This window comes from Anas platyrhynchos, chromosome 3 (genome assembly GCF_047663525.1).
Source record: "Anas platyrhynchos isolate ZD024472 breed Pekin duck chromosome 3, IASCAAS_PekinDuck_T2T, whole genome shotgun sequence".
In the NCBI taxonomy this organism is placed as follows: domain Eukaryota; kingdom Metazoa; phylum Chordata; class Aves; order Anseriformes; family Anatidae; genus Anas; species Anas platyrhynchos.
The window spans coordinates 61,236,301-61,262,668 of record NC_092589.1 but is presented as its reverse complement, the minus strand read 5'-3'; the positions used below and the strand labels follow the sequence as shown (position 1 = coordinate 61,262,668).

The 26,368-nt window shown below is 35.3% G+C and overlaps 1 protein-coding gene across 5 annotated transcripts in view; it reads right to left on the bottom strand.

Moving 5' to 3' along the window:
• Positions 1–297: 297 nt before the first annotated feature.
• The window catches only part of AHI1 (Abelson helper integration site 1), a 92,058-nt gene continuing 65,987 nt past the window's right edge, over positions 298–26,368 (bottom strand). For 4 of the 5 annotated variants that reach the window (XM_038176998.2, XM_038177001.2, XM_038177002.2 and 1 more), the window contains 6 exons: positions 25,777–25,835; positions 20,499–20,564; positions 18,083–18,245; positions 16,569–16,669; positions 5,430–5,509; positions 298–1,512 (listed from right to left, as the gene is read on the bottom strand). In XM_038176998.2, coding sequence (XP_038032926.2) covers positions 1,284–1,512; positions 5,430–5,509; positions 16,569–16,669; positions 18,083–18,245; positions 20,499–20,564; positions 25,777–25,835 — 698 coding nt within the window. In that variant the 3' untranslated portion in view covers positions 298–1,283. The remainder of the gene's footprint in view (positions 1,513–5,429; positions 5,510–16,568; positions 16,670–18,082; positions 18,246–20,498; positions 20,565–25,776; positions 25,836–26,368) is intronic. The other variant, XM_038177000.2, reaches the window with a different exon arrangement.

Genomic DNA, 26,368 nt, shown 5'->3' with positions numbered 1-26,368 from the left:
GGCCCAAAAGAACATTTGCTGCTCAAAAGAAACAGGTTTACGGATTTGCCTGGTTTAACATGTGCAGGGAAGATATTAGAATATATAGCAACTAGTGCTCTGCATCTGGGTGCATTTCACACATCAGTGCCCAACATTGTTATTTTCACTTCTTTTTTTAATGGAATCAAGTGTCCTGTCTACTAAATAAGGGCTTTCTAATTTTATGTTATTTATTGCTTCAGAGGGGGAGGAGAAAGAATTTCCTAGCAGAGTAAAAATAAACTGGACATCACCAGCCAGAAAAAATACCAGCACTAACTGATAGAAAGTGTTTCATTTAATATAAAACATAAATTATTTAGAATTGTAGATAATTAGTGAAGTTATTAGTAAAAGTTCACAACATAATACTCAAGCAAAAAAAAAAGATTAATGACATGTACAGCTGAATAAAGACTACAAGAAAAAGTATAACAAAATACACAGTTTGATAATGAAATATTTAATTCAGAAGAAAGAACACATATTTGGCAAGACTGCTGCCAAAGCAGCCAGGAACTCTGACAAAACTGCAATGCACCTTTATTATATGCATAAAAATCTCATTTGAAAATATAAGTGCCTGGAATTTGCAACACTTATTTGGATTGGAAAGCATGAACAGTCCCGCTGAAGTCTGAGTAGTTGCATAGGTAGTTACTCAACAATTTGCTTAAGTGCTGCACAATGTTGTCCAAGTGAATATTTCACATCAGAAAAAAAAATAAATTAACAGCTCATGTTTTCAGGTACATTGTAGTGTCAGCATTCCTTTGGAACTTCACCATTCTGAACACTGTTCTATTTTATATACAAATAAATAAAATGCTAATTCAAGAACTTTTGTTGTGGTTGGGGTTGTTTTGTTCTAGATGACACTTTTGGACTCAATTCTCTGCTCACTATAGACTGATCCACAGTCCACAGAAATGCCTGCTTAGCCTAACTTAGGATATAACCAGATGGTTAACATTGTATTTGTTAGTGGGATTCTCATGAAATATGAAAGTGCATTTCAGATTTTACCAGTCCACGGAGGAACTGGACATTCAAGATCTGTTAATTTCAAGAAACCCTGATCAAAATTATTTTGAACAGGCTTACACCACTGTTAAGTCACAACTGCCACCATTTTGTGTATTTTAGTTCTTTTTTATTGTTTTTTTCTTGTCAATCTTAGAAACAAGATTGAAGTTGCATCATTCAAATACATTTCTGTGTGTATATTGAATGCCACATTGGTATTTGAAATTAAATTATGACTACACGTCATAGCATTCAGGCTCAAAGGCAATATTTGTCTTTCCACTTGTGCTCAAGTTCGAGCCTCTTGCTGCCCTTTTCTTCTTCTTCAATTCCACCCCATGGGCTGTAGGTTCATTTTCAACACCATTAGCTGTAACTGATGATACAGGAGAATCGAGACCCATTAAGTTGGGCTGATTTTCTGTCTCGTTCTTCTGTATCCTTTTCTTCTTTTTCTTTACACCTCTAGGGGAAAGTGGATATAAAAAGAGTAAAGGAAACACAAAGTTAGCTCAAATTTAGAGCTTTTTCCACACACAGCTGATGTGTTAGAGCAATTGTCTGTCTGTCCCCCTTGAGCACAATGCTCAAACAGCTACAAAAACTACCATTCCACTGCAGAACAAAGACAGAAAAAACATGAGGACAAAATATGAGACCACTCTATTAGTCTGCTTTTCAACATGTCATAGCATTGCTCTAAAAAGAATTAAAAGAACCGCTCATGATCTTAAAAATCAGCAAGTCTTGTTCGACAATCAACACATCATTAAACACACAAATTACCATTCTCCTCCAAGGATAAAATCCATTGCACTTTTCTAAGCTCAAACACCAAAATAATTGCAATTTAAGAGAAATTCATGTTTTATTTATTTAACCATTGTATGGGAGACAGGCAGGAAAAGAGCAAAAAATTATTTTTCCCATTTGAACTTACCTAAACTATGATATGTTCATAGAATTAGTGATTATGTCTATCCATGCTTCTCAGACTTCATACAATGACAAAAGAATTAAAGCAAGCTCCTGTGTTTATACTAGTTAGTATCTCAAACAAGGGAACCAGGCTGGTCTTGCAGATGTTGCCAGGGACTACGCAGATGTTACACCACTTTTTCCATGCATCCCCATTCTTGACAGAAGCTGTAACTTTATATATACAATACTAATTTAAATGTAATCTATCAAGGGCAGGTACTGTCTTTGTTTAAAATTAGTATTACATGTAGCATAAACTGATCTTTGTTTGTGACCAGAACTATTAATCTTGGATGCTGCTGAAATATGTAAACAAGCAGAGGAATCAAGAATGCAATGAGGTGGTGTAGTTTCCCAAAAAACATTGCTGTAAGACCATTACTAATGGTGATATTGTGCTAATGTAATAATTTTTATAGATTAAGATGTTTACATATTGACCTTCCTGATGGAATTAATACTACCTGTCTGTAAGTTTTATTTATTTCTTTTAAGCTAAACTGTTTATTCATGAAAATGTGAATTGCTGCAGCTCTAATACCAGAACATCCTGAGGGAAAAGGTTCAGGAAGTTAAGACCCTCTGCATTAGGATTCTTAGGACAAGCTGAAAAGTATTGCCACCTGAGGAAACCTGAGATCAGAATCATAATTAGCCAGTAAGCACAATTTTCTACCAAACTGAGTGTTCAGATGGGTTTGACGTGTAATCATTGTAAATTTATGGAGAGAGCACTACCTTGTGCAGCTCAAGAAAACTGAAATGGGAATACATCTAGGGAGATAAAAATCTGTGCTGAGAGATGGTATCTAATCTTTAATATTCAAGGAGTGAGGCTATCATGCAGATTTTCGGAATAAATCTAATCTGCTCAGATTTTGAGAAGAGGATTTCATCTTTTTATTATTTGAACATCACATCAGATGCAGTAATGTAATTAACCTTTGAGATACTTCGATAAAAATTTTAGTTGTCTATTATACAGACATTTCTGTTTTTTCTAGAGTCTGTAGAAGACAGGTTAACTGCTTGGCTAAGATAAAAATCCGCTGCTATCCTGGATAAAACTTGTTTTCATGTTGCAAAATGGTACTTTAAATCTGGAAATTCTGAATGATAGATATTCCAGCGGAACTTGCCCTTCAGTTTCTTTTGCAGCAGGTACTGTGGTCATAATGAATAGCGTTCTCTATTAGGCAAAACATCAAACACCCACTTGGAAGCTCAAAGAAAGATATAGTGTGAATTGTGGAGGTGCAAAGTGTCACTTTTCCATAGAGAAACTGCATACTTTGTAATCACAACTGAACTGATTGCTACGAAGTTTAGCTACTAATCAGTTCCTTTTATGTATTAGCACGTGACATGGATGTTAAGTCTATTTTCACAGAAAACAGGAAGAAAATGGAAACTTTTAGATCAAATATTTAATTACAGATTGGACTGGATCTCAAGTCACATTGAAATCACTTTTAGATGCTACAATAGAAAACTTTTTCATTTAAAATCTTAACTCCTGCCTGTGTGTCATTTTCTAGGTATTTCAACAAACCAGCTGCAGTGAACAAGAAAACTACAGTCCTGTCACAGCCTCTGTGGGTCATCGTTTCAGGTACAGAGAAGTGACAGTTTTAATGAAAAATATGCAGCCACGTTTCTGAGATGTTTGACTATCTAATGGATAACCTCTAAACAGCAACATGGAGCTGTCTTTCCAAGTAGTGACAAAGAGAAGAATATCCTTTTCCAGCTATTAAAACAGGGCAAGAACTTACAGACTCTTTTGAAAAACAAAAACAAAACCACATGGTGTTTGCAGTCACTGCTATAATAAAAGACAACTAAATCACATTTCACTGTGTTCTAGTCCATGGAAAAGCTTGCAAAGTATGTATTTTCAAGGCAGCTAATATATAACAAAGCCTAGAATGTCTGGTCAAAGGGAAGCAAAATACAATACAGCACTGTAGTACTGAAATATCTGTTTTTCTCCCTTTCATATTAGCTCTCTCCTTATAAGGTACAGCACCAAACACTATCTCATGGCATCTTCCACTCTCCCCCACCATCAGTCAGGTATAAATGGCTCAGTGCCTTGAGAGTTTGTGAAAGAGGCTCTGAAACACTGCTCTTTGTCCAGACGAGAGAGCAATGACATGAAGCATGACTTCAGATTGCCATCTCCGTAACATTCCTACTCCAAAGGTTCAGGAGGAGAGAGTACATTCCAGTGACAAAGGCATGCGGGCAGCTTCCCTCAACTTTTTGAAATGCAACTGAAGAAGTTTGGGGTCTATTTCTTCAGCATGACACTTCAGTCTGACCTCTTCTCAGGGTAGACTTAGCTTCCATTAAAATGAGTATTTCACATTTGACATGACTTGAAACTCTTGAATTTCGTTAAATAATTTGTGATTCCACATTTTAAATCTGTGATCCCGCATTGGTCAGTGGTTGCCTGGGAAAAGGCAGTCAAATTTTTTGCTGAAGTTCTACTAACACTGTTCAGTCATCAAATTTTTGATAATGGCTTCTGACAGATTGTATCAGCTGTCACAGTTGTACTTTTAAGTTGGTACTTTTAAGGCATTTCCTTCCTTAAGTCCTATCAGAATAGTCATGCTCAAAATTCAACCCTGAATTATACCAACTTATTACCAACTTATAGTTTTACAGTCCCTTTCTCATCAAACATGAGTGTTGAACTTTCCACTCACAATTTATATTCAAGTCTAGATACAGGTGGAGAGGTAAAAAAAAAATCATTTAGGATTTACAGATGTTAAAATTACATATGTAACTGCATCTGAATGTTGAGGGAGGGTTAGGGGACCAGTCTGGAAAATAATCAGTGAAATAACTTTGCTTAGATGACAGATACCTAAAGTGGTAGATAAAATACCTCAAGAAGCATTTTCAGATGTATTTTTCCAGGTACAAATGATTGCAGTAGCTAAATATATTGTAGCAGCTCCTGTTCAAAATGTTGAGATCTTATCTGTTTACAGCACACAACAAATGCACACAATTTTTAAGAAATGCAAGTGTCACGATCAAAGATGGTAGCTTGCACCTTCTCAGTATGTGACCTTTTCCAATTTGTACTACTTTTTAGAAGGTGTAAAAATATTTTTTAATTTGTATCAATAAAGGCTAATACATAACAAAAGAAAGCCACAGGACAATCCCGTGTCCCTTCATTTTTATTCTGATGTACATTATGGTATATATTTGTTTGTACATGCGTATAGCAGTTGTTATTTCCTTCTCATTTTTAAGTGTGAAGCACTCTTTTTGAATAAGTATCCTAATGTTACCTTCTTGTTTTGCTTGCTAAGACAGTTTCCTAACAGTAGTTACAGATGTAACATTGCAAATCATTTCAAATATTTCTTGCTTACTGTGTCGCAGGTGAGTCTCTATCTGTGTCATGCCCTGAGATACATTTCAGGTCCCCCGTCTTACTGATGACTGGTGACATCTGTAAAAGAAAAAAAAGCAGGAAGGTAAAAAGAAGAAAGACAATGGGGCCAACACATGTACATTGAAAACCCACCAGCTTCCTGAATAAGGAGAGAATATACCTTGTTTGAAAACTAATGTCTATCAGCCATAAAATGTTAACTCCTATGTGGTTACAAACAAGGAAACAGTAGCCTGTTTTTTTTTTTTTTTTTTTTTTTTTTAAAAAAAAACTACTTGCAGATAGAAGACAGTTCAGGTATGTGTAGAAACAAGAAGTTATGAATCTGCTAAGCTTAAAATACAAACAGTCTGTGAAGAGAGCAAGTTATTTCTGCTACTGGAGAATGCTAAAAAGCCACCTCATTGCATAGTTTTAACAAGAGATGTCTAGCCTTTTTTTTTTTTTTTAAGTTAAAAAAAAAAAATAACAAGCAAAAAAACCCCAAAAAACAAAAAACAACTCCAGGTTACTTTACTACTCAGGGCTCAAAGGAAAAAGAAAAAAAAAAAGATGGAACTAACCCTCTATAAACACTCTTCTAATTCCATCAGGAAGACATCATGTCCTTGTTAGATTTTTTTCAGTTAGTGCGAGACCTGAGTTTACTGTCTTCATTGACACCTTATTTTCTCTACTTCCTTCCACCCAGACTATTCACAAATGTCTTATCTAAACCATACGACTTAATTTTCATGGAGGACAGAAGCCAACACAACTGACAGGCCTGACAGCTCACTCAAAATTTGCTTTTTTGGAACAGGGCATACAAACACATCCAGCCATGGACTACAGGCCTCCAGAGCACCACAACCAAGGAGAACTGTGGAAAGCAGCACAGCACACAATGCTACCAGTGAAAAACTGTTGTGGACTTCAGGGTGACAGGTTTGCTACATTCTGGAAGTATCTGGTATGGTATGCATGAAAGAAAAACAGGAGTTGTATCCAGGCAGCTGTTGTGACAGTAGCAACTGGTCCCTACAAAGAACCTGGAGAAAAAGGGTCATGTAGTAGAGTCCTAGGCCAGAGAAAGGAGGGACAGATCATAGAATCATAGAATCATAGAATATCCTGAGTTGGAAGGGACCCTTAAGGATCAGATTCAGTACTTTCCAAAAAGTAATATTTTTCAGGGACTGAAGAGAAGAATGAGCTTGAAACTAACTTGGCCCATGCTCATGATTTTTTAGTTCAGCTTCAGATTCATAGCCTGCCTAAAGCAAAACCTACCACATTGTTTCTGAATTTCTCAGATGGCCCTGGTGTTAAAAAGATCAGCCCATTCTATTCTGCCAAGCACAGATGTACTCATCTCCTTGTAAATAAGATGTTTAATGTTCTGGTATCAACTTGAATTACTTAAGGAAAGAGTTGGTTATTGACGTTACTGCTCTGGAAAGGCTAGGTAAAATAGGAGCAGTATTAGGAAGGGAGTGCCATTCAGCAACACTAGAGTGCCTGACAACAATACGGCATCTAAATAAGTAGCCACAAAGTCAACAAGATTTTTTTGGAAGTAACAGAAAGGAAAAAAGATAAAAAAAGATAGTTCTTGACACTTCAGTTTGCCAACTGTTTATTTCATTTTGTATGACCTCATATGCAAGGTATCACTCTAGTGATAGTCACTCTACATAGAATGGAAACAGAAAACAATGGGTTGCTTCACAACCTTTTTTCTTTTTTTTTTCTTTCTTTCTTTTTTTTTTTTTTTTTAAATAAATTAAGCATTTGTTTCAGTATGTTGAAACAGAGTGAAAATACCCTGTTTTCAAACACTAAATTTATCCATCACAGATTTCAAAGCCCTAATAAAAAACACTTAAAATTCCGCTGTCAAGTGCTATTGTCCAATTTTAATTCTGGGTAAAGTGAGGCACAGATTAAAATTGTCTTGACACACAAATAAAGACTATACTAGAACCAGAGCTCATATTTCCCAAACCTCAGTTTTAGGTCTTGAAGAGTTTAATTACTTTCTTAAACTCAAAATGGAATTAATTAAAATAATGAAATCTAGTCAACGCAAGTAGTTTAATGAAATTTGAACTTTTTTGTCTTGGTCCTGATCCCTACTATTATTTTGTTAGTTTAATATTATTTTACTGGTGAGTTAGAAGAAACAGGATCAAGCTCCCATTGACTTACTGAAATCATATAAAGCACACTGCCCGCAACAACCATGTGCAAACATTAGTCATTAGAAGTAGTCTGCTGAAATAAGTTTGCTAGATTAATTTAGACAAAAATCAAGCTTATTAAAATATAGGAGTGTAGCATTGGCTGGAGTAGGAAAAAAATCTTCTATTTCACAGACAAAATTCTTGTTAATACAGAAATAAGCTTCAGACTAAGTCAATGGTAAAATCAAATACAAAAGGAAGAAATATAATGCCATTCATATGAAAATACAAGTGACTGATGTAAAGGGAATGACTGTCACATAGCTAATACTTCCTACATCATTCATAACCTTGTAGCTCCTTGCCATACAAAATAAGGCACTCCCTTTATTTGCAGTCAGAACTAATTTTTTCCCTGAAAATCCTATGTGAACAATGCTGAACTAGGTTTTTTTTTTTTTTTTTTTTTTTAACGTTCCATTTTTAAGCTTATTGTACTAATACTATAATTAAGTGTGGATCTTTCCAAAGCCCATTCTGCTAGAATTCCCTTAAATGACACTACAGAAGACTGACATCTCTTACATTTTTAAATACTTTCAAATACCAAAACACAGAAAATTATGCTTGTTTTACAGTCAGGAGGTTAAAATACCCACTAAATTAAGCTTCTTAACTGAAAGTTCCTATGATCTGTTTTAAAAACTACTTGTTACATAGGCTTTTCAAGCACAGCATTTCAGCATAGGTACCAAGGAAAGAAGAGCACACAATTAGACTACCTTGCAAAAGCTGTGTTCAGCTGGCATGGTAATTAATGAGAATACCTAGGGTACATAGGGACAGCCTCCCAATTCTCCAGAGTACTATTTGAATATGATAGCTTTCTTACCTCATTCCTACAAACTTTCAAGCACGTAATGAGGCAGGAACTGCACAGATACAAGATCTTTTTGAAGCAGATCTCACTGCCACTACCTTCTGTTCTTCCCTATCCCACTTATCTTTGCGTCCTTCTTAGCCCAGTCCTCGACCTACATTTCCCATCCCAGCGATGTAAGCAAGCAGTAACAGTACTGAAGGAATAAGTGGGGTGGGGGCAGATGCAAGAAGGCAGCACATTAACTAGATGATGCAGCAAGAGGATGAAAGCAGCAGGAGGAGTACAGTGAATCAGGCAGTGGAGGGTAGGGGGGCAGGCAGGAGGTATGCAGGTAATGAGGCCGTAGTAACACTTGTGTATGGAGAGTGCACCAGGGGCATGCTGATATAAGGAGCAGGCAACAGAAGTCTTAGAGTATGGAGGGCTGAGGAGACTGCTCATCTTCTTTCCCTATTTCTAAACCTCTCTGACCTCTTATTTTGCATGGGCAGACCTCACGGGATGCTCCAAACACCTCCCCACTGTTGTTAGCGTGTCTACTAAGATTCAGCAAACTGCATTGTAACAGATATGGTGTTAGTAAGTTCATCCACAGTGCAGAGCTTAAACATTCAAACCAAATTACTAGGGCTGTGTTTGTTCTAAACACAAAATACAGTAAATGTGTCAGATAGTTAATACTCATATCTTGAACTTTTCTGTTCACGAGAACAAATACTGAACACAGTACAACATATGAGCTCCTTGTGCAGTGCCACCAGTGGTGTTCTGTTTTGTTGCCTTATTCTAATTCTCCACCCTTTGAAAAATACAGCACACCAGAAAGGCAGGAGACCATCATAAGTCTCATCCTAACTCTAGATTTTTTGCAGTACTTTCCTCTAGGCTGTGTAGAGTTGTTTCTATAACTGAGGTCTGGAGAGGTAATCTGACAAGTTAAGAGGCAGATGGACAGGATGGAGCGGTACAGGCAATCTGAATTTATTTTCTTCCTCTATTTAGGTGATGCAAGCCATAAAAGTAAAAGCTCTTGCTCTATAGCCTACTCTGTGCAAGTAAACTTTCCCATAGAAGTTGTTTCTACAGAACATCATCTAATTAAAGATTCATTGGATCACAGACAGCAAGAACAAACACGTCCATGTCATTTAAATTAGTCTTTAGGACATTAAACTCTTTTTGTATTAAGTCTATATTTTGTTTTCTATTGCAGACCATGGATGAAATGATTTATACTAACATACTTTACCACCCGAGACCTATATTGAAGCCTCCTGTCAAAATTTTTCAAATGAGTCAAGTTTGGGAGAAATGATTGTGACACCACACCACACTCCTTATTCTTATCCTGTTCTGTACCTCTCCAAAGATTTCCCCATTAAATCAATAATTGACAGGAAGTTTTGCTAGTGGAATTGCATAGATTTATTTTGCCCTGGCCTTCTTATTTAAAATGCAAAAATAGAGAACTTTATATATGAAGTTCTCTAATATTAAGTGCCTGTGCCTGCCTATCTAAATCAGATCACCATACTGTCACCCCTATGTCTAAAATTATTACCACAGTTACAAGTATCTAGCAGAACTGCAGCTCTGTGTACATCAGAGGCATTGAAATGAATTTTTATTTCCCTTGAAAAGCAGCTAGACCACTGAAGTGTTCAGGACTATGCTAACATTCACTAGCTTCCACATCTAGGAATGACAGAGCCACAGGCACAGAGGACTTTGCCTTGTCCAGTCTTTGATATTGTGAAACCCTGCACCTGCTCACAGCTAGGAGAGACCTACAGGAAATCTAGCGGATGAAAATCATAATTTTAAGTGTCACAACTGAATACTGACAAGTACCATACCTCTGAAATCAAGTCACTGGAAGACTGCTGGAGAGACAGCAAAATAAAAAGGAGGAAGAGCGGAGACAAGGTGCTTCAGACTGAAGCACTATGGTTCAGAACAGGTGTTTTCAGCCTTGAAGTGCTGGCCTCTGGGAACTCATCTGTGGTTACAGCTTTGCATTAAAATTTGCATAAAAATAGTTCAATCCTCTTCAGAAAGAGGCTATGATGACCCGAGGAGAAAACAATGGGGAAGAGAGAAGTTAGCTTGCTTTTGAGACCTATCTTAACAATATAAATGTCGCTCAATAGTATTTTTGGTTCTGCTTCGTCAGTTCAGTGTCTCAGCCTGATTCTTCCTGTCTTTAAATAGACCACAGTCACTTACAGCAAATTACTATGGATGTCATATCATCTTTGACTTTTTCCCAATAGATACTAGTTTGCTTATTAAACAAATAGCTTTTCTTTCAATAGCTCAAATAACACTGTAGACACAGGCAAAAACATTTGTGAGACAGAACTCATAGGAACCACAAAGGTGGTTTTGGACCTGAAAAAGAAAGTGCTACCAGCTTACAACTGAAGTAGCAAAACACATGCTTAATGCTATTCAATTTGAATAGCACAAACTCCATTTTAAAGGGAAAATAGAGTACCTAAAAATAAACTACAGAACTAAAAAGATGAAATATGTTAAGGTCAGATTTTGCTTGAGGAAAATAGTCTATTCCTAGTTACAAATTTATGTAAGAAAGATTTCTTCCAGAACAATCAAAACAGTTACCAGGATCTGCAAAGTTGTATCTATTTTATAATGTCTATTCAATGGCTGCTGAGGAAGACCACACAGCAACTTTGCAGACTGATTCTAAAAATGCATGGTATCTTTCAGCCCAGAAGGTGTCAATGCCTTTAGAAGAAATCTATAATCACATTATGCAAGAATGAAGCCCAGAATTATCAGCTTCACCATTCTAATTCCACTGAATATCACATTTTAGTGGGTCTGCAACCTCTCTGTATCTTCAAAACACACATCTGATGTGTGAAAGTCTTCAGCTCTATTGATTGAAAAAAAATCTACCATGCTAACTTTTATAAATGTTTCTCAGATCCTCTGCTCTTTCTAGTCCCTCCTTTTCCTAACAGTTGATCAGTCACTGAATTGTTTCCCACTAAGCTGAAGAAAGGCACAATTAAAGAAAACAGAATCAGAACTATAAAATTAACATTTTTGATGAAACTAGCAAAGTTTCTAGCTAGCATTTTTGGAGATATTGTTGAGTAAGTTTGCTACGCTTTTTAATTTTTAGTTATAATTAATAAATTGCGAGTCCACAAAAACAACCACATTGAAAGAGCTCAAGCCCAGAGAAAAAAGCCTCAATAGCTTGGCAGGTTATTTTACAGATGCTAGGCTGTCTTATAACCTACTCTGGGGAAAGAAAGTGAGAACATGAATTATTTATATGAACACAGGGATAATCTCAAAATTTGTTTAAATATACATAGAGTCAAATTTTGATGATCTCTAGTTAGATTATCCAAACCATGTAATAACAATGTAGTTCTAGGAAGTAAACAATTTCTTTTCATGCTTATGATCATTATTTTATACCTTGACTTAATTTTTCAAAGATAAATATACTAAGAAGAATATTTTCTTATGATTTTAATGGATATTTTAAATTACTGCTTTGTTTTGTCCATCACTCCTTCCCACTATTCCCACATAACCCAACTGAAATACTTAACATTCAGAATCTTTTTAGAGTCATTTGAAATAAAAAGTGGTAGGCCACCCCAAATTATAAAGCCTAATCACAAAGCTTTTAGCCAGCAGTACATTTTTGGAAAAAAAAAAAAAAAAAAAAAGAGGTACTGTATTGAATTTGAAATATCTCAGACTTGCGAAAATTTTACAAAACCCCAAATTCTGATTTCTAGCACAAACCTATCTGAATTTCTGTCTTTTCTGTATTCAGCTTAAGGCACCTGAAAACAGCAGATTTACTGGACCAGCCAGTTGATAGGTCTGCCCCCATTACTTGGAATTCTTCAACAGCATAGTGAGAGCTTCACTCCATGAAATTTCTATTGGCAGTTTAAATGTATGTTGTAATTAAACATGATTATGACCTAATTTTGTGGCTCAGGAGTTAAGTAACTCATAAGGCAGGAAAACGAGGTTTGCATAAAATTATTATGTTATGAATGCAAAGCTGATGGTAGAAATCATTTTGAAAGCTCTTTGAACTACAACAAAATGGCCTGTATTTGCAAAGATTAATATTGGACCCTAAGCATTACACACTCTTCAAATGTTAATGATTCCACTTAATTCACTCATCGTAATTTTTGATGCTTAGCTAGATAGTTAGGTACTTATAATACCTGCAGTTGGAAAACTGTTTTTAATAAGATTGTACGGTATTGTCAGTGATACAAACTACCATATTATTCACCTGCATTTCAGGTGCCCTTTTCAGACTAGTATGGTAGCAAAATCTCATGAGCAGTTGCTATGATGATTTCCACAGTAATCATATTTTTGCAGTCTTAATTAAATATTTAAATATTCCCTAAAAATACACAAAGAATAAGAGATGTATCAAACCTGGATATAACTATTTGGGGAAGTACACTTGTGGAAAAAAAAAAAAAGGCAAAAAAGGAGCATAACAACAAAAAGTATTGGTTATATTTTATAGTCTGTTTTAACAACTTAAGCAACAACTTATTTTTTTAATTCATTTTCTGGATTTTAAAATAAAATGTGCTTCCTTTTCTGTCAAGATAAAAATAATAGGGTATTACAGAAAAATGATTTTTCATATTTCTTATGTAAAAGAAATTGGCATTTTCTTTCAGCTCTACTAATGAAAAAACCTGAAAGGAATAGGAAGAAAAGTTGCTGTGTCACTGCTGCAACACAGGAACTGCCATAACTGATCAGACCCCCAGTGGTCCTCTGAGCAGTTTTGTCTCAGAAGTATCTGGTATTGCCTAAAGTCAAAGCACTATAGAACTTTCCTTCACTATGACAAACAGCTCAGTGACATTTTTTTCTTTTATGCAGCACTCAGCAGTTTTTGTAAAACCATTGCACTTGAAGGGATCTCATGCTTTCCAGAGAGATTTAATTCATTTGCTGTAACTTCAACTTGGTATCTTTTTGGTGAATTATACAGTGTATATGTGAGTATGTGTAACCTAAAAAAACAACAACAACAAACAAAAACAAACTAAAAACAGCAGCCAGATTTGTGTTTCCTACTTACTTAGATGCTTTTGGAATCTCAGCCACTACATCATCCTTAAACTTTTTATTAAAAAAAATTAATCCCTGTATGTCTAAATTTTAACAAAGTCTTGTAGTAGCTAATTTACCAGATTAACTAAGCATGGCATAAACAAGAATTTCCATCTCTAAATACTAGATGTGTTCCATTTCAGCTTAGTGTTCCCTGTTCTTGTTTAACAACAGGAGAGGGTGAAAAAAGATTGCATCCAATTTACCTCTCTACACCATGTGTTATGGTGTACTTTCTTCTTCATTGCTCATTCTTTGATAGTATTTAACTTGTAACCATTATACCAATCTCTTATACCATTTTTTCCAGCACTTGAAAACATTTCATGACTTTTCTTGACCCCTGGTGATTTTGTGGTGTTGATCAATGCTACACAAGATGAAAAGCAACATATCTGCCTTCTTTCAGACTATTATTGTATGCATTTTTATGTATTATGCCATTTGAATATCTGCATGGATTGTATGTGCTTTGCTACAAAATTCAAACTAACGATTAAAGGCATGGCAAATTTAATTTGAAGTGCCAGCAGAATCATAATACAGAAAATTTTGATGAAATATTACTAAAACTGTTACTGGAAGAGCTACTAGTAAAAAAACAATTGTAAAAACAATTGTTAGAATAAAATGTCAACTACAGACACTTGACAAAATCTAGGACTAATCAAAAATTACTTCTTATAAAGTTGAATAATAAATATTGGTTGTAACTGACAAATGTAAGTTAGTTCACAAAAATTGTTTTGATCTAGTTAAACTAGATTTCTACTAAACTAAAACAAAAATTAAAAGGTAAGACAAAAATGATCAAGTCTTAATAACAGTAACTACCTCAGCTCTTCTCCTGTTTATAATCTGGGTATGTGTGAAAAAGGATGAGTGTAGCAACATATTCCATTTGTGATACCTTTTTTGCCTCCAGCAACATAGATAACAGATAAAAGAAATCCTCCTTCTTTCTAGTAATGAAGTTATTTTTTCTGAATTTGTTCCACTCTTGACTTTAGAAGAAAGCATGTATTTGAAAGTAATGTACCCTTTTCTTTCTGGGACAATTATATTTGGCTTTTAGTTTCTCAGCCACGTAGCAGTAACAGATACTTCAGATTAATTATTACTAATCTATGTGGTGATTAACTTCATTTTTAAACTATAGTTAGAAACATAACACTCATAGCATTCAATTTACAGCAGCTGGCTTCAACAGGACTGCCAAGTGAGTAATCTGTACTAAATAATTTAATAAATGTTACCTCTCTATTCACATATATAAAAACAAAAGTTACACGACGTAGGTTAATAGAAGTGGATTTGAGTGTTTTATCTTTCAACATTACAATATATTACATAGCAAAGATACACCATCTGATAAAAGAAAAAAAAGTAACCAAGCCACTCTGCATACTTTGAGTCCTGTATGTCAGACAAAGTATTAAATTCAATTTTAGAGAAATACATAGAAAAGTCAAATCACTTGAAAAGAATCTGAACAAAAATCCCCTTTAAATTAGATATATTAGTAATGTTTCACTAAATGAGTAGATGTTGATAGCATACTTAAGAGGGCTACAAGCATTTTGGAATAAAACAATTCTTAAATTCTAACAGTTACTGAACTCATTTCTATTACTACTTTGCTGTTTTACAGTGTAAGACAATCATCATTATTTCACAGAAGGGGAACATAAGCTACACAGAAAGTTAGTAAGTTTCTGATTCTCTATCTAGAGAAGTGAAAATTGTTTGGCTTGCTTTGAACAGGGCCACTGCTTTGAACAGGGCCTCTCAAAAGATCTAGAAAAAAAATACCACCTCAGTATTTTTTTTTTCCATCATGTACATTTTCTGTAACATTACTAAAAACTGACTGCTATTCCTTTGCTGTTTTGTGCATTCCAACTTCTAACTAAAATCACAAAAATAGGAATGTATCTGCATGGAATACAATATGTGATGAGTAAACAACAACAATGCTGCAACCCAAAAGCTGTATGCTATGGGAGTGGAGAGACTTTATATCTGATCAAGACAAGAGCTTTAACAGTTGGTAAAAACTCTTATTTACTTACTTAAAATGTACTTAGGGATAAAAATAACTAACCAAGGAGACAACCCCTAAAAGCACTATTTCAGTAGTATCTTACATATTACAGCAGGAAATAATTACACCTGGAATTAAGAAAAAGGGATGGAGTCAGAAAAACCAATACACTGTTCTGTGTAAGGTTTCTTGGTATTTCTTTCCTTTATTCCTCTAAACTATAAAGTCTCCTCCTGAGCAACCTACAGGATGAGAGCAGTCATTCATATCAGAGGATCATCATCAGCTTTTAAATAGAAAGATCCATTGACAAATAAGTAGGTTTGCATGCAGGATATTGCACAGTCTGGTAATGAGGCTTTATGATCATACTGGGTATCTTAATTAGGGAAGTACTACACGGACTGGAAAATGCTTCAGAAAACATCATAGCTTTTGTTCTTTTAGCAACCTGATAGATATGGAAATCTGATAGCAGAAAATTTGAAGATTCTGTGGGCAGTACATATTCCAAGAATGACAATCAAGTGCCAGACAATATGTCAGCTTTTGACAAATCCATGTTGTTCCTTAAAAACTTACTTCTCTCAAGTAATTGTTAGACACTTCTATCAACCTTGGATTCAATGGCAGATTAGGCACTCGTTATAATGGTTCAGGAATAGGTAGAATAATTAATTGACACAAGATATGAACATTAGCCATCTGCTGAAAAAAATAATCTGCTGTACTGGAATGAAGTCTATGCATCAGATTTTTTTTATTTTTTATCATTTTTTTTCCAAAAAGAAAGGAAAATTAATATAGTCCACCTGGCATACAATGGATGTACTCTACCACTACTTACAGAACTTTCTTCTCAGTTATTACCTCTTGTAGTGTTGGAGAAGGTTCCTGTGCTTCTGTGGGTCCTTCAGACAGAAGAGGAACAGAATCCGATACTAATCCTGAAGGCTGTTCTTCATATTCTTCTGAAAACAGGATTCATAATTCACCATTGTGAGAGCCATGGAAGAATTATAGAAGCATCTATTTTATGTGAACAACTATGACATTATGATCTAACCAAAAATGGGATATGATACTCATGTATCACATTTGTGATACTAATCAAAAATGTTTGAAACTAAACTTGATTGATCAAAATTTGCCCATTAACTTTATGCTTAGATTTAAATTCGTAGGTAATAAAATAAAAACAATCAAACATTTACATGACTAGGAACAACAGCTATAGCAACAGCAGTGAAATTCATACTTCTTTTGACCCATTATTAATATGGTCAACAACTGAAACAAATTATACACTTCCTTCTGCTCCCAAGTTGGCCAACTATCTCAAAATACATTTGTTAAAACTTTCTCAAGAGCAACAGGACATTATTGAAGACTTTCCACAGAGACTGCTCTCTAGCTTATTTTGCAAGGAAGAGAGCAAGGAGAAAACGCAGAGGATGCATGAGGGGAGGACAAAGGGGAAGGACAGCAGTTCAACTAATTTTAAGTCGCATCATCTAGTTAACACAGTAGTATGTCCAAGTTTTTTTAAGGAATGGGCAGAAACATTAGAGTTCACTTGGAAGACAGTGGGAGGAACTAGAAAATTGGGGGAAAACATCTTGAGAAATGTTTGGTTAAAAGATTTCTAAACACCAGTATAACTGATAGCTAGATAGTTTAGGAAAGCATATGTATTTCCTGTAGCATGCGACCACACAATATATACATAAATTGAATACTAACAACTGGCAGAATACTGAGCATCTTTACATCAGTTGACTCAGTCAGATGCTTCTTATATTTTCAGTTATATTTAGTTTTTGCTGTATTAGTTGAGTCAAAACCATTTTAATGATGAGGGCCTGGTAGCAAATTCAATGCTCAGACATGAGATTTAACCATCACCGCTCTTTTATAGCTTCATACTGAAATCCACCCACCTGGGAACAGAGCAATCTGCATTAGAGTTGAGGGGGGATTTTTTTTTTTTTAATGGTAACCAGTTAGAGCTAAGTAATATTGCCTATAAAAGCCTAAGATGCCAGCAAAATGCTAAGATGTGACCTAAAACATTGTCAAGGCAGGGCATGAACCAGACGGCTATATGTAAGGAAGACTGAAGAATCAATCCAGTTAACTGATAATCAAGCCAGTACTATATAAGCTGGAATGTTTAAGTGTCAATACCTTTTAAAGTCAGGTTTTCATCTTGCTAAGTGGTTAGCTAACTTGATACAATTTCTGCATTACAATAAGTCATCATTATACCATCTGTGTACTACATAAATTCATATCTTCAGAATAATAAGCAGTACAGCATAGTAAAATCTTGGACCATCAGTTAAACCCACATTGGTATACCAGGAAGACAGCAGTAAACTTACTTTCACCAGCCACATAATTAGCTGGAAAATAGCCTTGCTGTCCATTTGCTAAGCTGCCAAACCACCAGTTATCATTATCTTTGTACAACACTTGGATAATGTCACTGCGATGGATGGTTAGCTCATCTGATCGATGCGCTGTGTAGTCATAAAGAGCCACTACCTAAAAGAGAGATAAGAGCACCACAGCTTTATCACAACCATGCCACAGAGAAAAAAGCGCAACATTCACTTCCTCTTGCAGAAAAGCAGCTGAAACCAAAGCTGCACTTTGGTAAAAGCTGAGGCTGTCTCAAGTTTTGCTAATGGGATCAGGGGTGGTGGGAAAGCAGCAGGAGAGGCAAGATAAAGGACTGTGGGATTGTAGAAATGGTTAAGAACATTCAATTCACTAAGATTAGCTTCAAAACAGCAGCTGTTAGTTTTATAAGCAATTTACTTGTGAAGCAAAAGGAAAAAAAACACTTCATACATTCACTTTCTCAGAATTGTTACACCACCTTCAGATCCCACTTTGTGCGCATGAAGCATATGTGTTCAAACAAATACTTCACCAGTGCTACAGTTTTACCAGAAGGAAAATTGTAGTGGAAAAATGTCATTGCAAAGTTTTTCTTTGATCAGTTCCCATTTTTTTTGCTTGTTTAGAAATAAGGATTTGCATATATGATCTTAACAATATCTGCAAAAAATAGGTATATGTTCCATTCCATATAGGAAAGCCATTTGCCACTGAAAAACACAATACTTTTCAGGATAAAAGTGGTAACAGTGGTCAATACCATGCACACTACATATAATACATTACCTGAAGCCTGCTTTCTACTCTGAATGTGCAGATATCAAATATAATTTCTTATTTATTTCCCCTGTTCTATGAACAAAAACCTGTTCTGACAAATTCAAAGTCAGAGAAAAATGAAAACAAGTGAACTGAAAGAATAAGGGAATTGCTCACTTCCCTCATCATAAGTGGAAACAAAAATTATGACTTATTTTACACACAGAACACTATTTCCCTACATATAATCCTCACCTCAGATCCCCCTATGAAATCACAAATAGGTCAGAAACAGGGATTATTAGGGAGTGATAGAAAGCATAGGGAATTAAAGACAGCAAAGTCATTATGAAAACAGGGATTTGGAGTAAACTTTCTTTTATTACCTATCAATGTGTTTAAATCCTAAAACTGCTGATCTGTACAGTGCTTTTCATATTTGTATTTCTATTTTCAGTAGGATCATCTACAAGTTCTAGGTGTAAAAACTTAACCAATGTCATTTGTATGACATTGTATGAAAATACTTGCATATCACTGATGAATCACTTATGAATGGGAAAAGATGAAAATGTTTCTACCATTGAAAGTTGAATTTGTGAGCTGGTCAGCATCAAAGCATTAATACCAGCTTAGCTGTCAGTGAACAGGAAATACATCTAAATGTGTGTACAGTAATCATGAGCTTACATAAAGGAGCTAAACAATGACCATCCTTTGTCATAATTCTCCTCCCTGCATTAACAAAGCTAATACAACTACAGGTGATGTTGACAGTATAGAAATATGAACTACAGAATAGAACAGAACCAAATTAACACATGCTACAGAGCACCATACGGAAGCAGTGCAGAACTGGAAGCTTAAATGATCATGTCCAGTAAGGGGTGCTATAACAGTGGCCACTTCAGCTCAATGGCAAAGGATTCCTTAGCGATAATACTATGAAAGGTCATGTAAGGTAAAAGGAATTTAGCACTAATTACTTAGCAGAAACCCAATGAAAGGCAGAGTAATAAATACTTTTTGCTGTGCCTTTTTGCAAGGCAGTTTTCGTGTAAATGTTTTGTTGTTTGGAAAAAATTACAAAAATTCAGTAACATGGAAACACTGCCAACAAACAGTTCAAACCAACCAAGCAAGCACCGCAATCTGTCTCCCAGAAATAAAAAATTAAAATACCAATGTGTCCTGTACCACAACTGGTTTAACAAGCCTGACAATTTAAAAGAAATGTGGAAATTGCTGTTATATTCTCTGGAGACAAATGATCAGAAAATGAGCATGAGGGAGAAATGCATCTCAGGACCAAAGAAGAATGTAAAAGCCTCATAATTATGCCCAAAGCAATGGAGTTTCTTCTGATGTGAAATTCAGATATGTGTTAAATGCTGTCTGGGTCCAAATCAAAAAGAAAAAGTTAAAATCTATATCTATCAACATTTTATGAAATGACTTTTCGGGAGTGATATAAGAACAACAGTAACATGGGTAATGGTGGTTATGAACATGTTGATAAGGATAACCTAGGGTGGAAAAAAAATCATTGGGATTATACTAGAAAAGAAGTTTTCAAAAGCACAGATGCTGTGCAACAGGTAATGGAGATAATGCAAAAAATTACATAATACTTACTGTCTCTTGCCTGAGCGGGCAACTGCTTCCTCCTCTTTCCCCCAGTGCAGCTAGGCAGTTGTCATTCTAGAAGAAGAAATGATTTGATAACTTTAACATGAAGTATTTTAATAAACTACAATTTTAAGTATTTTCCATATTTGTTACATCTGCTGCTGCAGCAAAAAAAAATACAATAAAAATACTTTTCTACAAAAGAAAAAGCAGAAGTGATGTTGAGCAACCATGAGTAATATTGACTATATAGATGTTTAGAATATATTCACTAAGTTTTTCAAGTGTGTACACTCTGCTAAAGACAACATGTGGGAGGACAGGATTGATGATTACACAGTCTAAGCTTGTCTGCACTGAAAATAATACTGTAGATGTTTAAGAAATTGTTGCAGTTAACTTTACCTCTGAACTGGTATGCAGAAGATGTCACTTTCATGCAATGGAGAATTTCAGATTGGTCTTAATAACCAACACTTTCACATTCAGTTCTAATTGCTCCATCTTTGACACTTACTCTTCAGACTTCCAATGAAGTCAAAGGAATACCATATATAAAATGTAATAATTAGGATGTGCCAGTAGCTACAAAATTTGATTTCTGTCAAAAAACAGAGCCTTTCATTTGTGAGACTGAAAACAGAAATACAGTGAAAATTAGCAGAAGAGAAATCAGAACAATGGAAGAGATTGAACTTCTTTGCTGGTTGCTTAAATTAACTTTTTCCAATGCCTTATTTTCACAATGTAGAAACCAGTTTCCCCTAGATTTTGCATGCATCAAAGGATACCAACTACATTGTGGAATAGAAATATTACATAGCAATTAAAATATTTTAGAAGACTCAAATGTGAATATTGTGGAGTAAACAACATTTCCAGCTATAACAGATTGTGCCATGTTATAAACATCGATATTTGAGAATTTCTAACATCGTTCTTTTTCATATTAAACTGTCTTTTGCATTAAGTTTTCTCTTTTTTAAAAAAACGTACTTAAAACATATTGCTCCCTTTATTATCTATTTATGTTAGGATGATTCAAGAAACATCATTATTGCAATCTTCAGCAGAATAAATGGCTTTCTGTAGGACAGACATTCTTGCCCTTGCACATTGTTTTCTTAACTTAGCTATGCTTATCCCATACAGTAAAGAAATCCTTTACACTCCTGCAAACCAAGGTTTCATCTTGTCTCCAGATTGTTTAGGCAGCATCACAGTAGTTACATACACACACAATGCATACTGATGAATACAGTACAAAAGTGAACAGTTGCACTCGGTTCTTATAATTTACCAGAACATCTAAGCCTACCACCTAGGGTTCTGAATAATTGTGGGTATACACAGAGGACAAAAACAAAACAAAACAAAAAAGACCCAACAAAACAAAACAACAACAAAAAAACAAACCCGCCTGATTTGATAAGCAAATTTTGAACAAAGAATAGTGGAAGTGCTGTTCAGAGTAAGAGGCTTGATCAATGGTCTACCGGTAGCTAGCAGTGCCTTCCACGTTTCAGCCAATTCTCATTTTTCATTCTCAAGGTTAAGAGAACTGTGCAGGCAATGCGCTTAGCCTGTGGGATGGGAGTGCCTCCTGTTGCTCAAAAATGATTCATCAGAATTATTAGTAGTATTATTTAGGTATCTAGCTCAGGTACTCACATTGCCCCATTTATTGTGTCTCAATCTGACTTTTTTTTTTTTTTTTTAATAAAGTATTTATGTGCTCTCAAACTCTCAATGTAAGAAGATCTTGAAGGGAGCAAGTTGTTTGGAAATAACAAGCTAAAATCCATGAGTCATCCTGAGACTATGCCGAATGTTCTCAGATACTGCATTAAACTTTTAAGGCAACAACAATCCAGAGAATTTCTTCTTAAAGAGGTACACGAAACACAGCATAGGCTGCCCGTACATCCCCCTTCCAGTCCCTGTGGCAGCTGAAACACGAATTGGGGAATTGCCTGCGGCTGCTTACCACAAGCGTGCTAACCCTGTATAGTACCGGAGCCGGCTCTGCCACGCCATGTAATTTATCAAACATCCTGACTACCAGTTGCTCTGGTACCAACCCAGCAAAAACAAGTGGCTTTTCAGCCCCAAAACACTAGATTTTTTAATGCCATATCAAAAGATTAAGCCATATTTTCAGGATTACAAAAAAAAAAAGCAACAGGTGTACTGAAGTGTATAAATACATTGTTCTTAATGTAATATTAATGTCTTTTTTTAATGCAAGATGGAAGCCAATTAATCTTTTTCTTGCATCCAAACAGACATGGGGTCTATAGTTATGCTCCAAAGAGCTGGTCTTACTGTGAGGCAAACCATCTGTGAGAAAATGGAATAAAACGCTTGTTGAAAAAGCCTACCATGTCACATTGATTTGGCTCAGACAAAACTGTGAGGAGCTTTTAGGATAAGGAACATCCTCAGATGAAGACAAATGGATCCAGCAGTTGATTCAGAGTTCCACACCATGGAGCATTATATCGGTTATCCACAACAGGCCCACTTAAAGCTTTGGTTTTAGTAACAAAAATGAACAAAAAATGTTTTAATAACTAATATGAGAGAGCACTGCAGGTAAGAGTGACCTGGTAAGTAAGTTGCTGTATCAAGTGTCATTGATTCCTAGTAATAGCACTAATTAAAATATTTATGGCTTCTTCTTAACTGGGCAGTTTCAGTGATTGTGGTAACAGAGGTTTTGCTTTTATATTCAGGCAGATTCAGGTGGCCAACAAGATTTGGGCATCAGAGAACATTCATGACCTTAAGAGAAGCAGCACTGAGTAAGAAATGATATGTTTTTACCGCCTTTTCTGAAGAACAACAACAGTTCATTTCCAGCACTAAACAAATATACTTCAAGTACCACAAATATCTGCCCTTTTACTGTCAGAGGGAGAGACTCAGTGACGCAAAGGACAAACGTCTCTCTCCTTGATGCTGCACAGTGCCACAGCTTCTCTCCAGTTCCCTTTACCTCTTTCTGCCAGAGTGGAAGGGAAGAGAAACTGGGAGCATGACTTCTGCAGTCACTCCAGCCAGGACATGGGGAATGCATGTTACAGCTTCCCTTGTCTGCCTAACAAATCTGTGCCTCAGTGCTTAACAGCTGAGGTTCAGAGACTAAGGTTTGCTGTTGTTGTTGTGTTGTTTTTGTTTTTGTTTTTGTTTTTGTTTTTTTTGGTGGTGGTGGCTTTGCTTTTGCTTGTTTTTAAGGACAGAAAATTAGAAATGAACACGCAACACTGGAGAAAAAACAACGTGACTTGCTTAAAAATGTGATAATACTGAAAGCATTTTTAAAATTTATGGAATCTGAGCTTCTACAGTTTCTCTGTTGTTTTCATTTTTCCTTATTAAGCCAAGTGTTAGAAATTTACTTAATCCTCTCCTTCCCTGAGTATGTAATCTCTTTACTCCAGGAGCTGAAGTTTTAAACGGAACACAAAATAAGCTGAGAGTTAACATAAAGTAATGTAATATTGTTAGCACTGTCATATTTTTGTTCTTGCTCTCTGGTCCAATTAATTGTCAACACATGCTGAGCTCAGGACACTTAACTGCACAAATTTAGTCTACAGGAAACAGAAGTACAAGGACAGTATTAACAGCTAAATTAAAATGATTCTAAAAGCATTAGCTGCTAGGAATAATGTACTCTTCTTTCGTCTTAATTAATCTGTCTGCTATCATGAAACTAGTGTAAAGGTACTTCCTTAGGCTTCAGATGACTACAATCCTTATTTGATTACAGCCTTTCAATATTTAATGAGCATGGGAATCTATAATCTGCCTAGAGGAAATAAAACAAAAAACAAAAAAACAATAACCTGTGCCAGGCTGCACTTTATTGAAACCTACAATGTACAAACAGAAAACAGAAATGCAAACACAGCTGCTGCAGTAAAGCCCACAGGGATTAAAAAAAAAAAAAAAGACAGAAAGAAAAAAGAAAAAAAGGGAAAAAAAGATCAATTCAGATGTATGTGGAATACTCCAGCTCCTAAAATTATTCAAAACCTTTTCAACTGTTTTGTCATTTGTTACTATTTTCCTTTCTTGATATGAACAAATCAATTTACCTGCACTAGCAGCATATACATATTTCTGCATATTTATATACCAGAAAATGCAACTAAAATATTCAAAACCTTAATCTAACCCTCAGGAAAAAATATTTAGTATTTACCAAAACAGCTGATTGTATAAATGCTTATAAAGCTTTCTGTGACAGAACACTGGCATACTTGTTGAATAATTTATCATTTTTCCTAAAAATTAGACAGTGATGGTTTATAAGTGAAAAATGTGTAAACGAGAACCAATTAGACAAAAAATAAATTTCCATTGCTTTTCCACAGCAATGGAAAACTGAACTTTCAAAATTTTTGGTGAATCCTATGCACCTTACAAGCCTACTGTTAACAGATTCTGTTAGCAGATAAATGATGCAGGTCCAAAAAAAAAATCCCAAACCTAAAACTGTAAAACAGTTATAAATAATCCATGTTAATTTATGTCATTTTCTAACATTTCTCTGAAAATTTTCCATTACTATACAATTAACACAGAATGTTAAATGCTGATATTCTGTACATGGGGGCAGGGAGGACTAACAACTGCTGGACAACAGGCCCAGCCTTCTAGAGCTCCCTACACTTTCAATGTCCACTCGCTCTTCCATCGTCTGATGAGTCCCTCCATGCTTAATCCAGGTTTATCAAGTGTGTAGTTGGAATTAATGGCATTTACAGATCCTGCTGGATTTTTATTACAGTGATCAGGAAACAAGAAATATAATAAAGGAAAAAATAACATTACTGTATGCTTCCAATCAATACTTACATATAGGCAATTAAATTAACAAAGGATAGCTGCGATGTCACTTGTTACAAAAAGATGAAATATAAGTAAACAGTAACAACAGGATTAAATTTCAAGATACTGTCCCATTTTTCTCCCCCTATCAATGCCCACATTCTTAATAAGAATCAATAATACTGGACTTATTTTGGCTTATTTATTTCTAGACAACAAAATGTAAAACTTGAAAAAAATAAAGCTTTAATTTGCAGATATCTGATCTCTCTACCAGCTAGCAGTGGCAGAACCTTATTTGCCCTTGCAGACAATTTGCTTGAAGATACTTCTTTTGTGAATAAAGACAGGATAAAAAAACCCTCTCTACAATAAGAACTTGTGAATAATGACATTTTATAGTTAAACATCAATTTTAAAAAAATGCAAAGATAGAATTCCTTACCGTCTGTATTCTACCCAATAGTGTTCCGCTAAGAGGATTTCCTACTGGGCTGAAACACCCTGTGAAAAGAAAAGGCTGTGAATTTTTTGCTTGTTATCCTTTTCCACCGAATAAACCATTTTATTTTAAAATCATTATGTTAGCAGGATATGTTTGACAAAATTCTAATGAAAAGCAGCAGCATCTTTCAGTCGCAACTATGCATCCTTCAGTCAGGAACAGTTGGAGGGTTTATTTAACTAACAGACCTGACACAAGGTTAACTAATCCAATATTTCCATTCAAATGATTTGGAGAAATAGCTCAAGCTATGTCCACATGCCACCTCGTGCTCAGAGCTGACACTATTATCTAGCCTGTATTGCTTTTCTCTTCATTGAATTTCCAAGTAATGCATACAAAGTTTTCCAACAGAAACGATCACAAAAACTCTCAAAGGAATTACTTCCTTATTTTATCTGAAAGAATAACTATGCCTATTCAGTAGTTCCCTTTGATCATCTGAGTTCCTATCACAACACATCTTGCTGTTTATTTTATTCATTCTCAACATAGCGCATTTGAACAAGTACTTGTAAATTCTTTTCTTTCC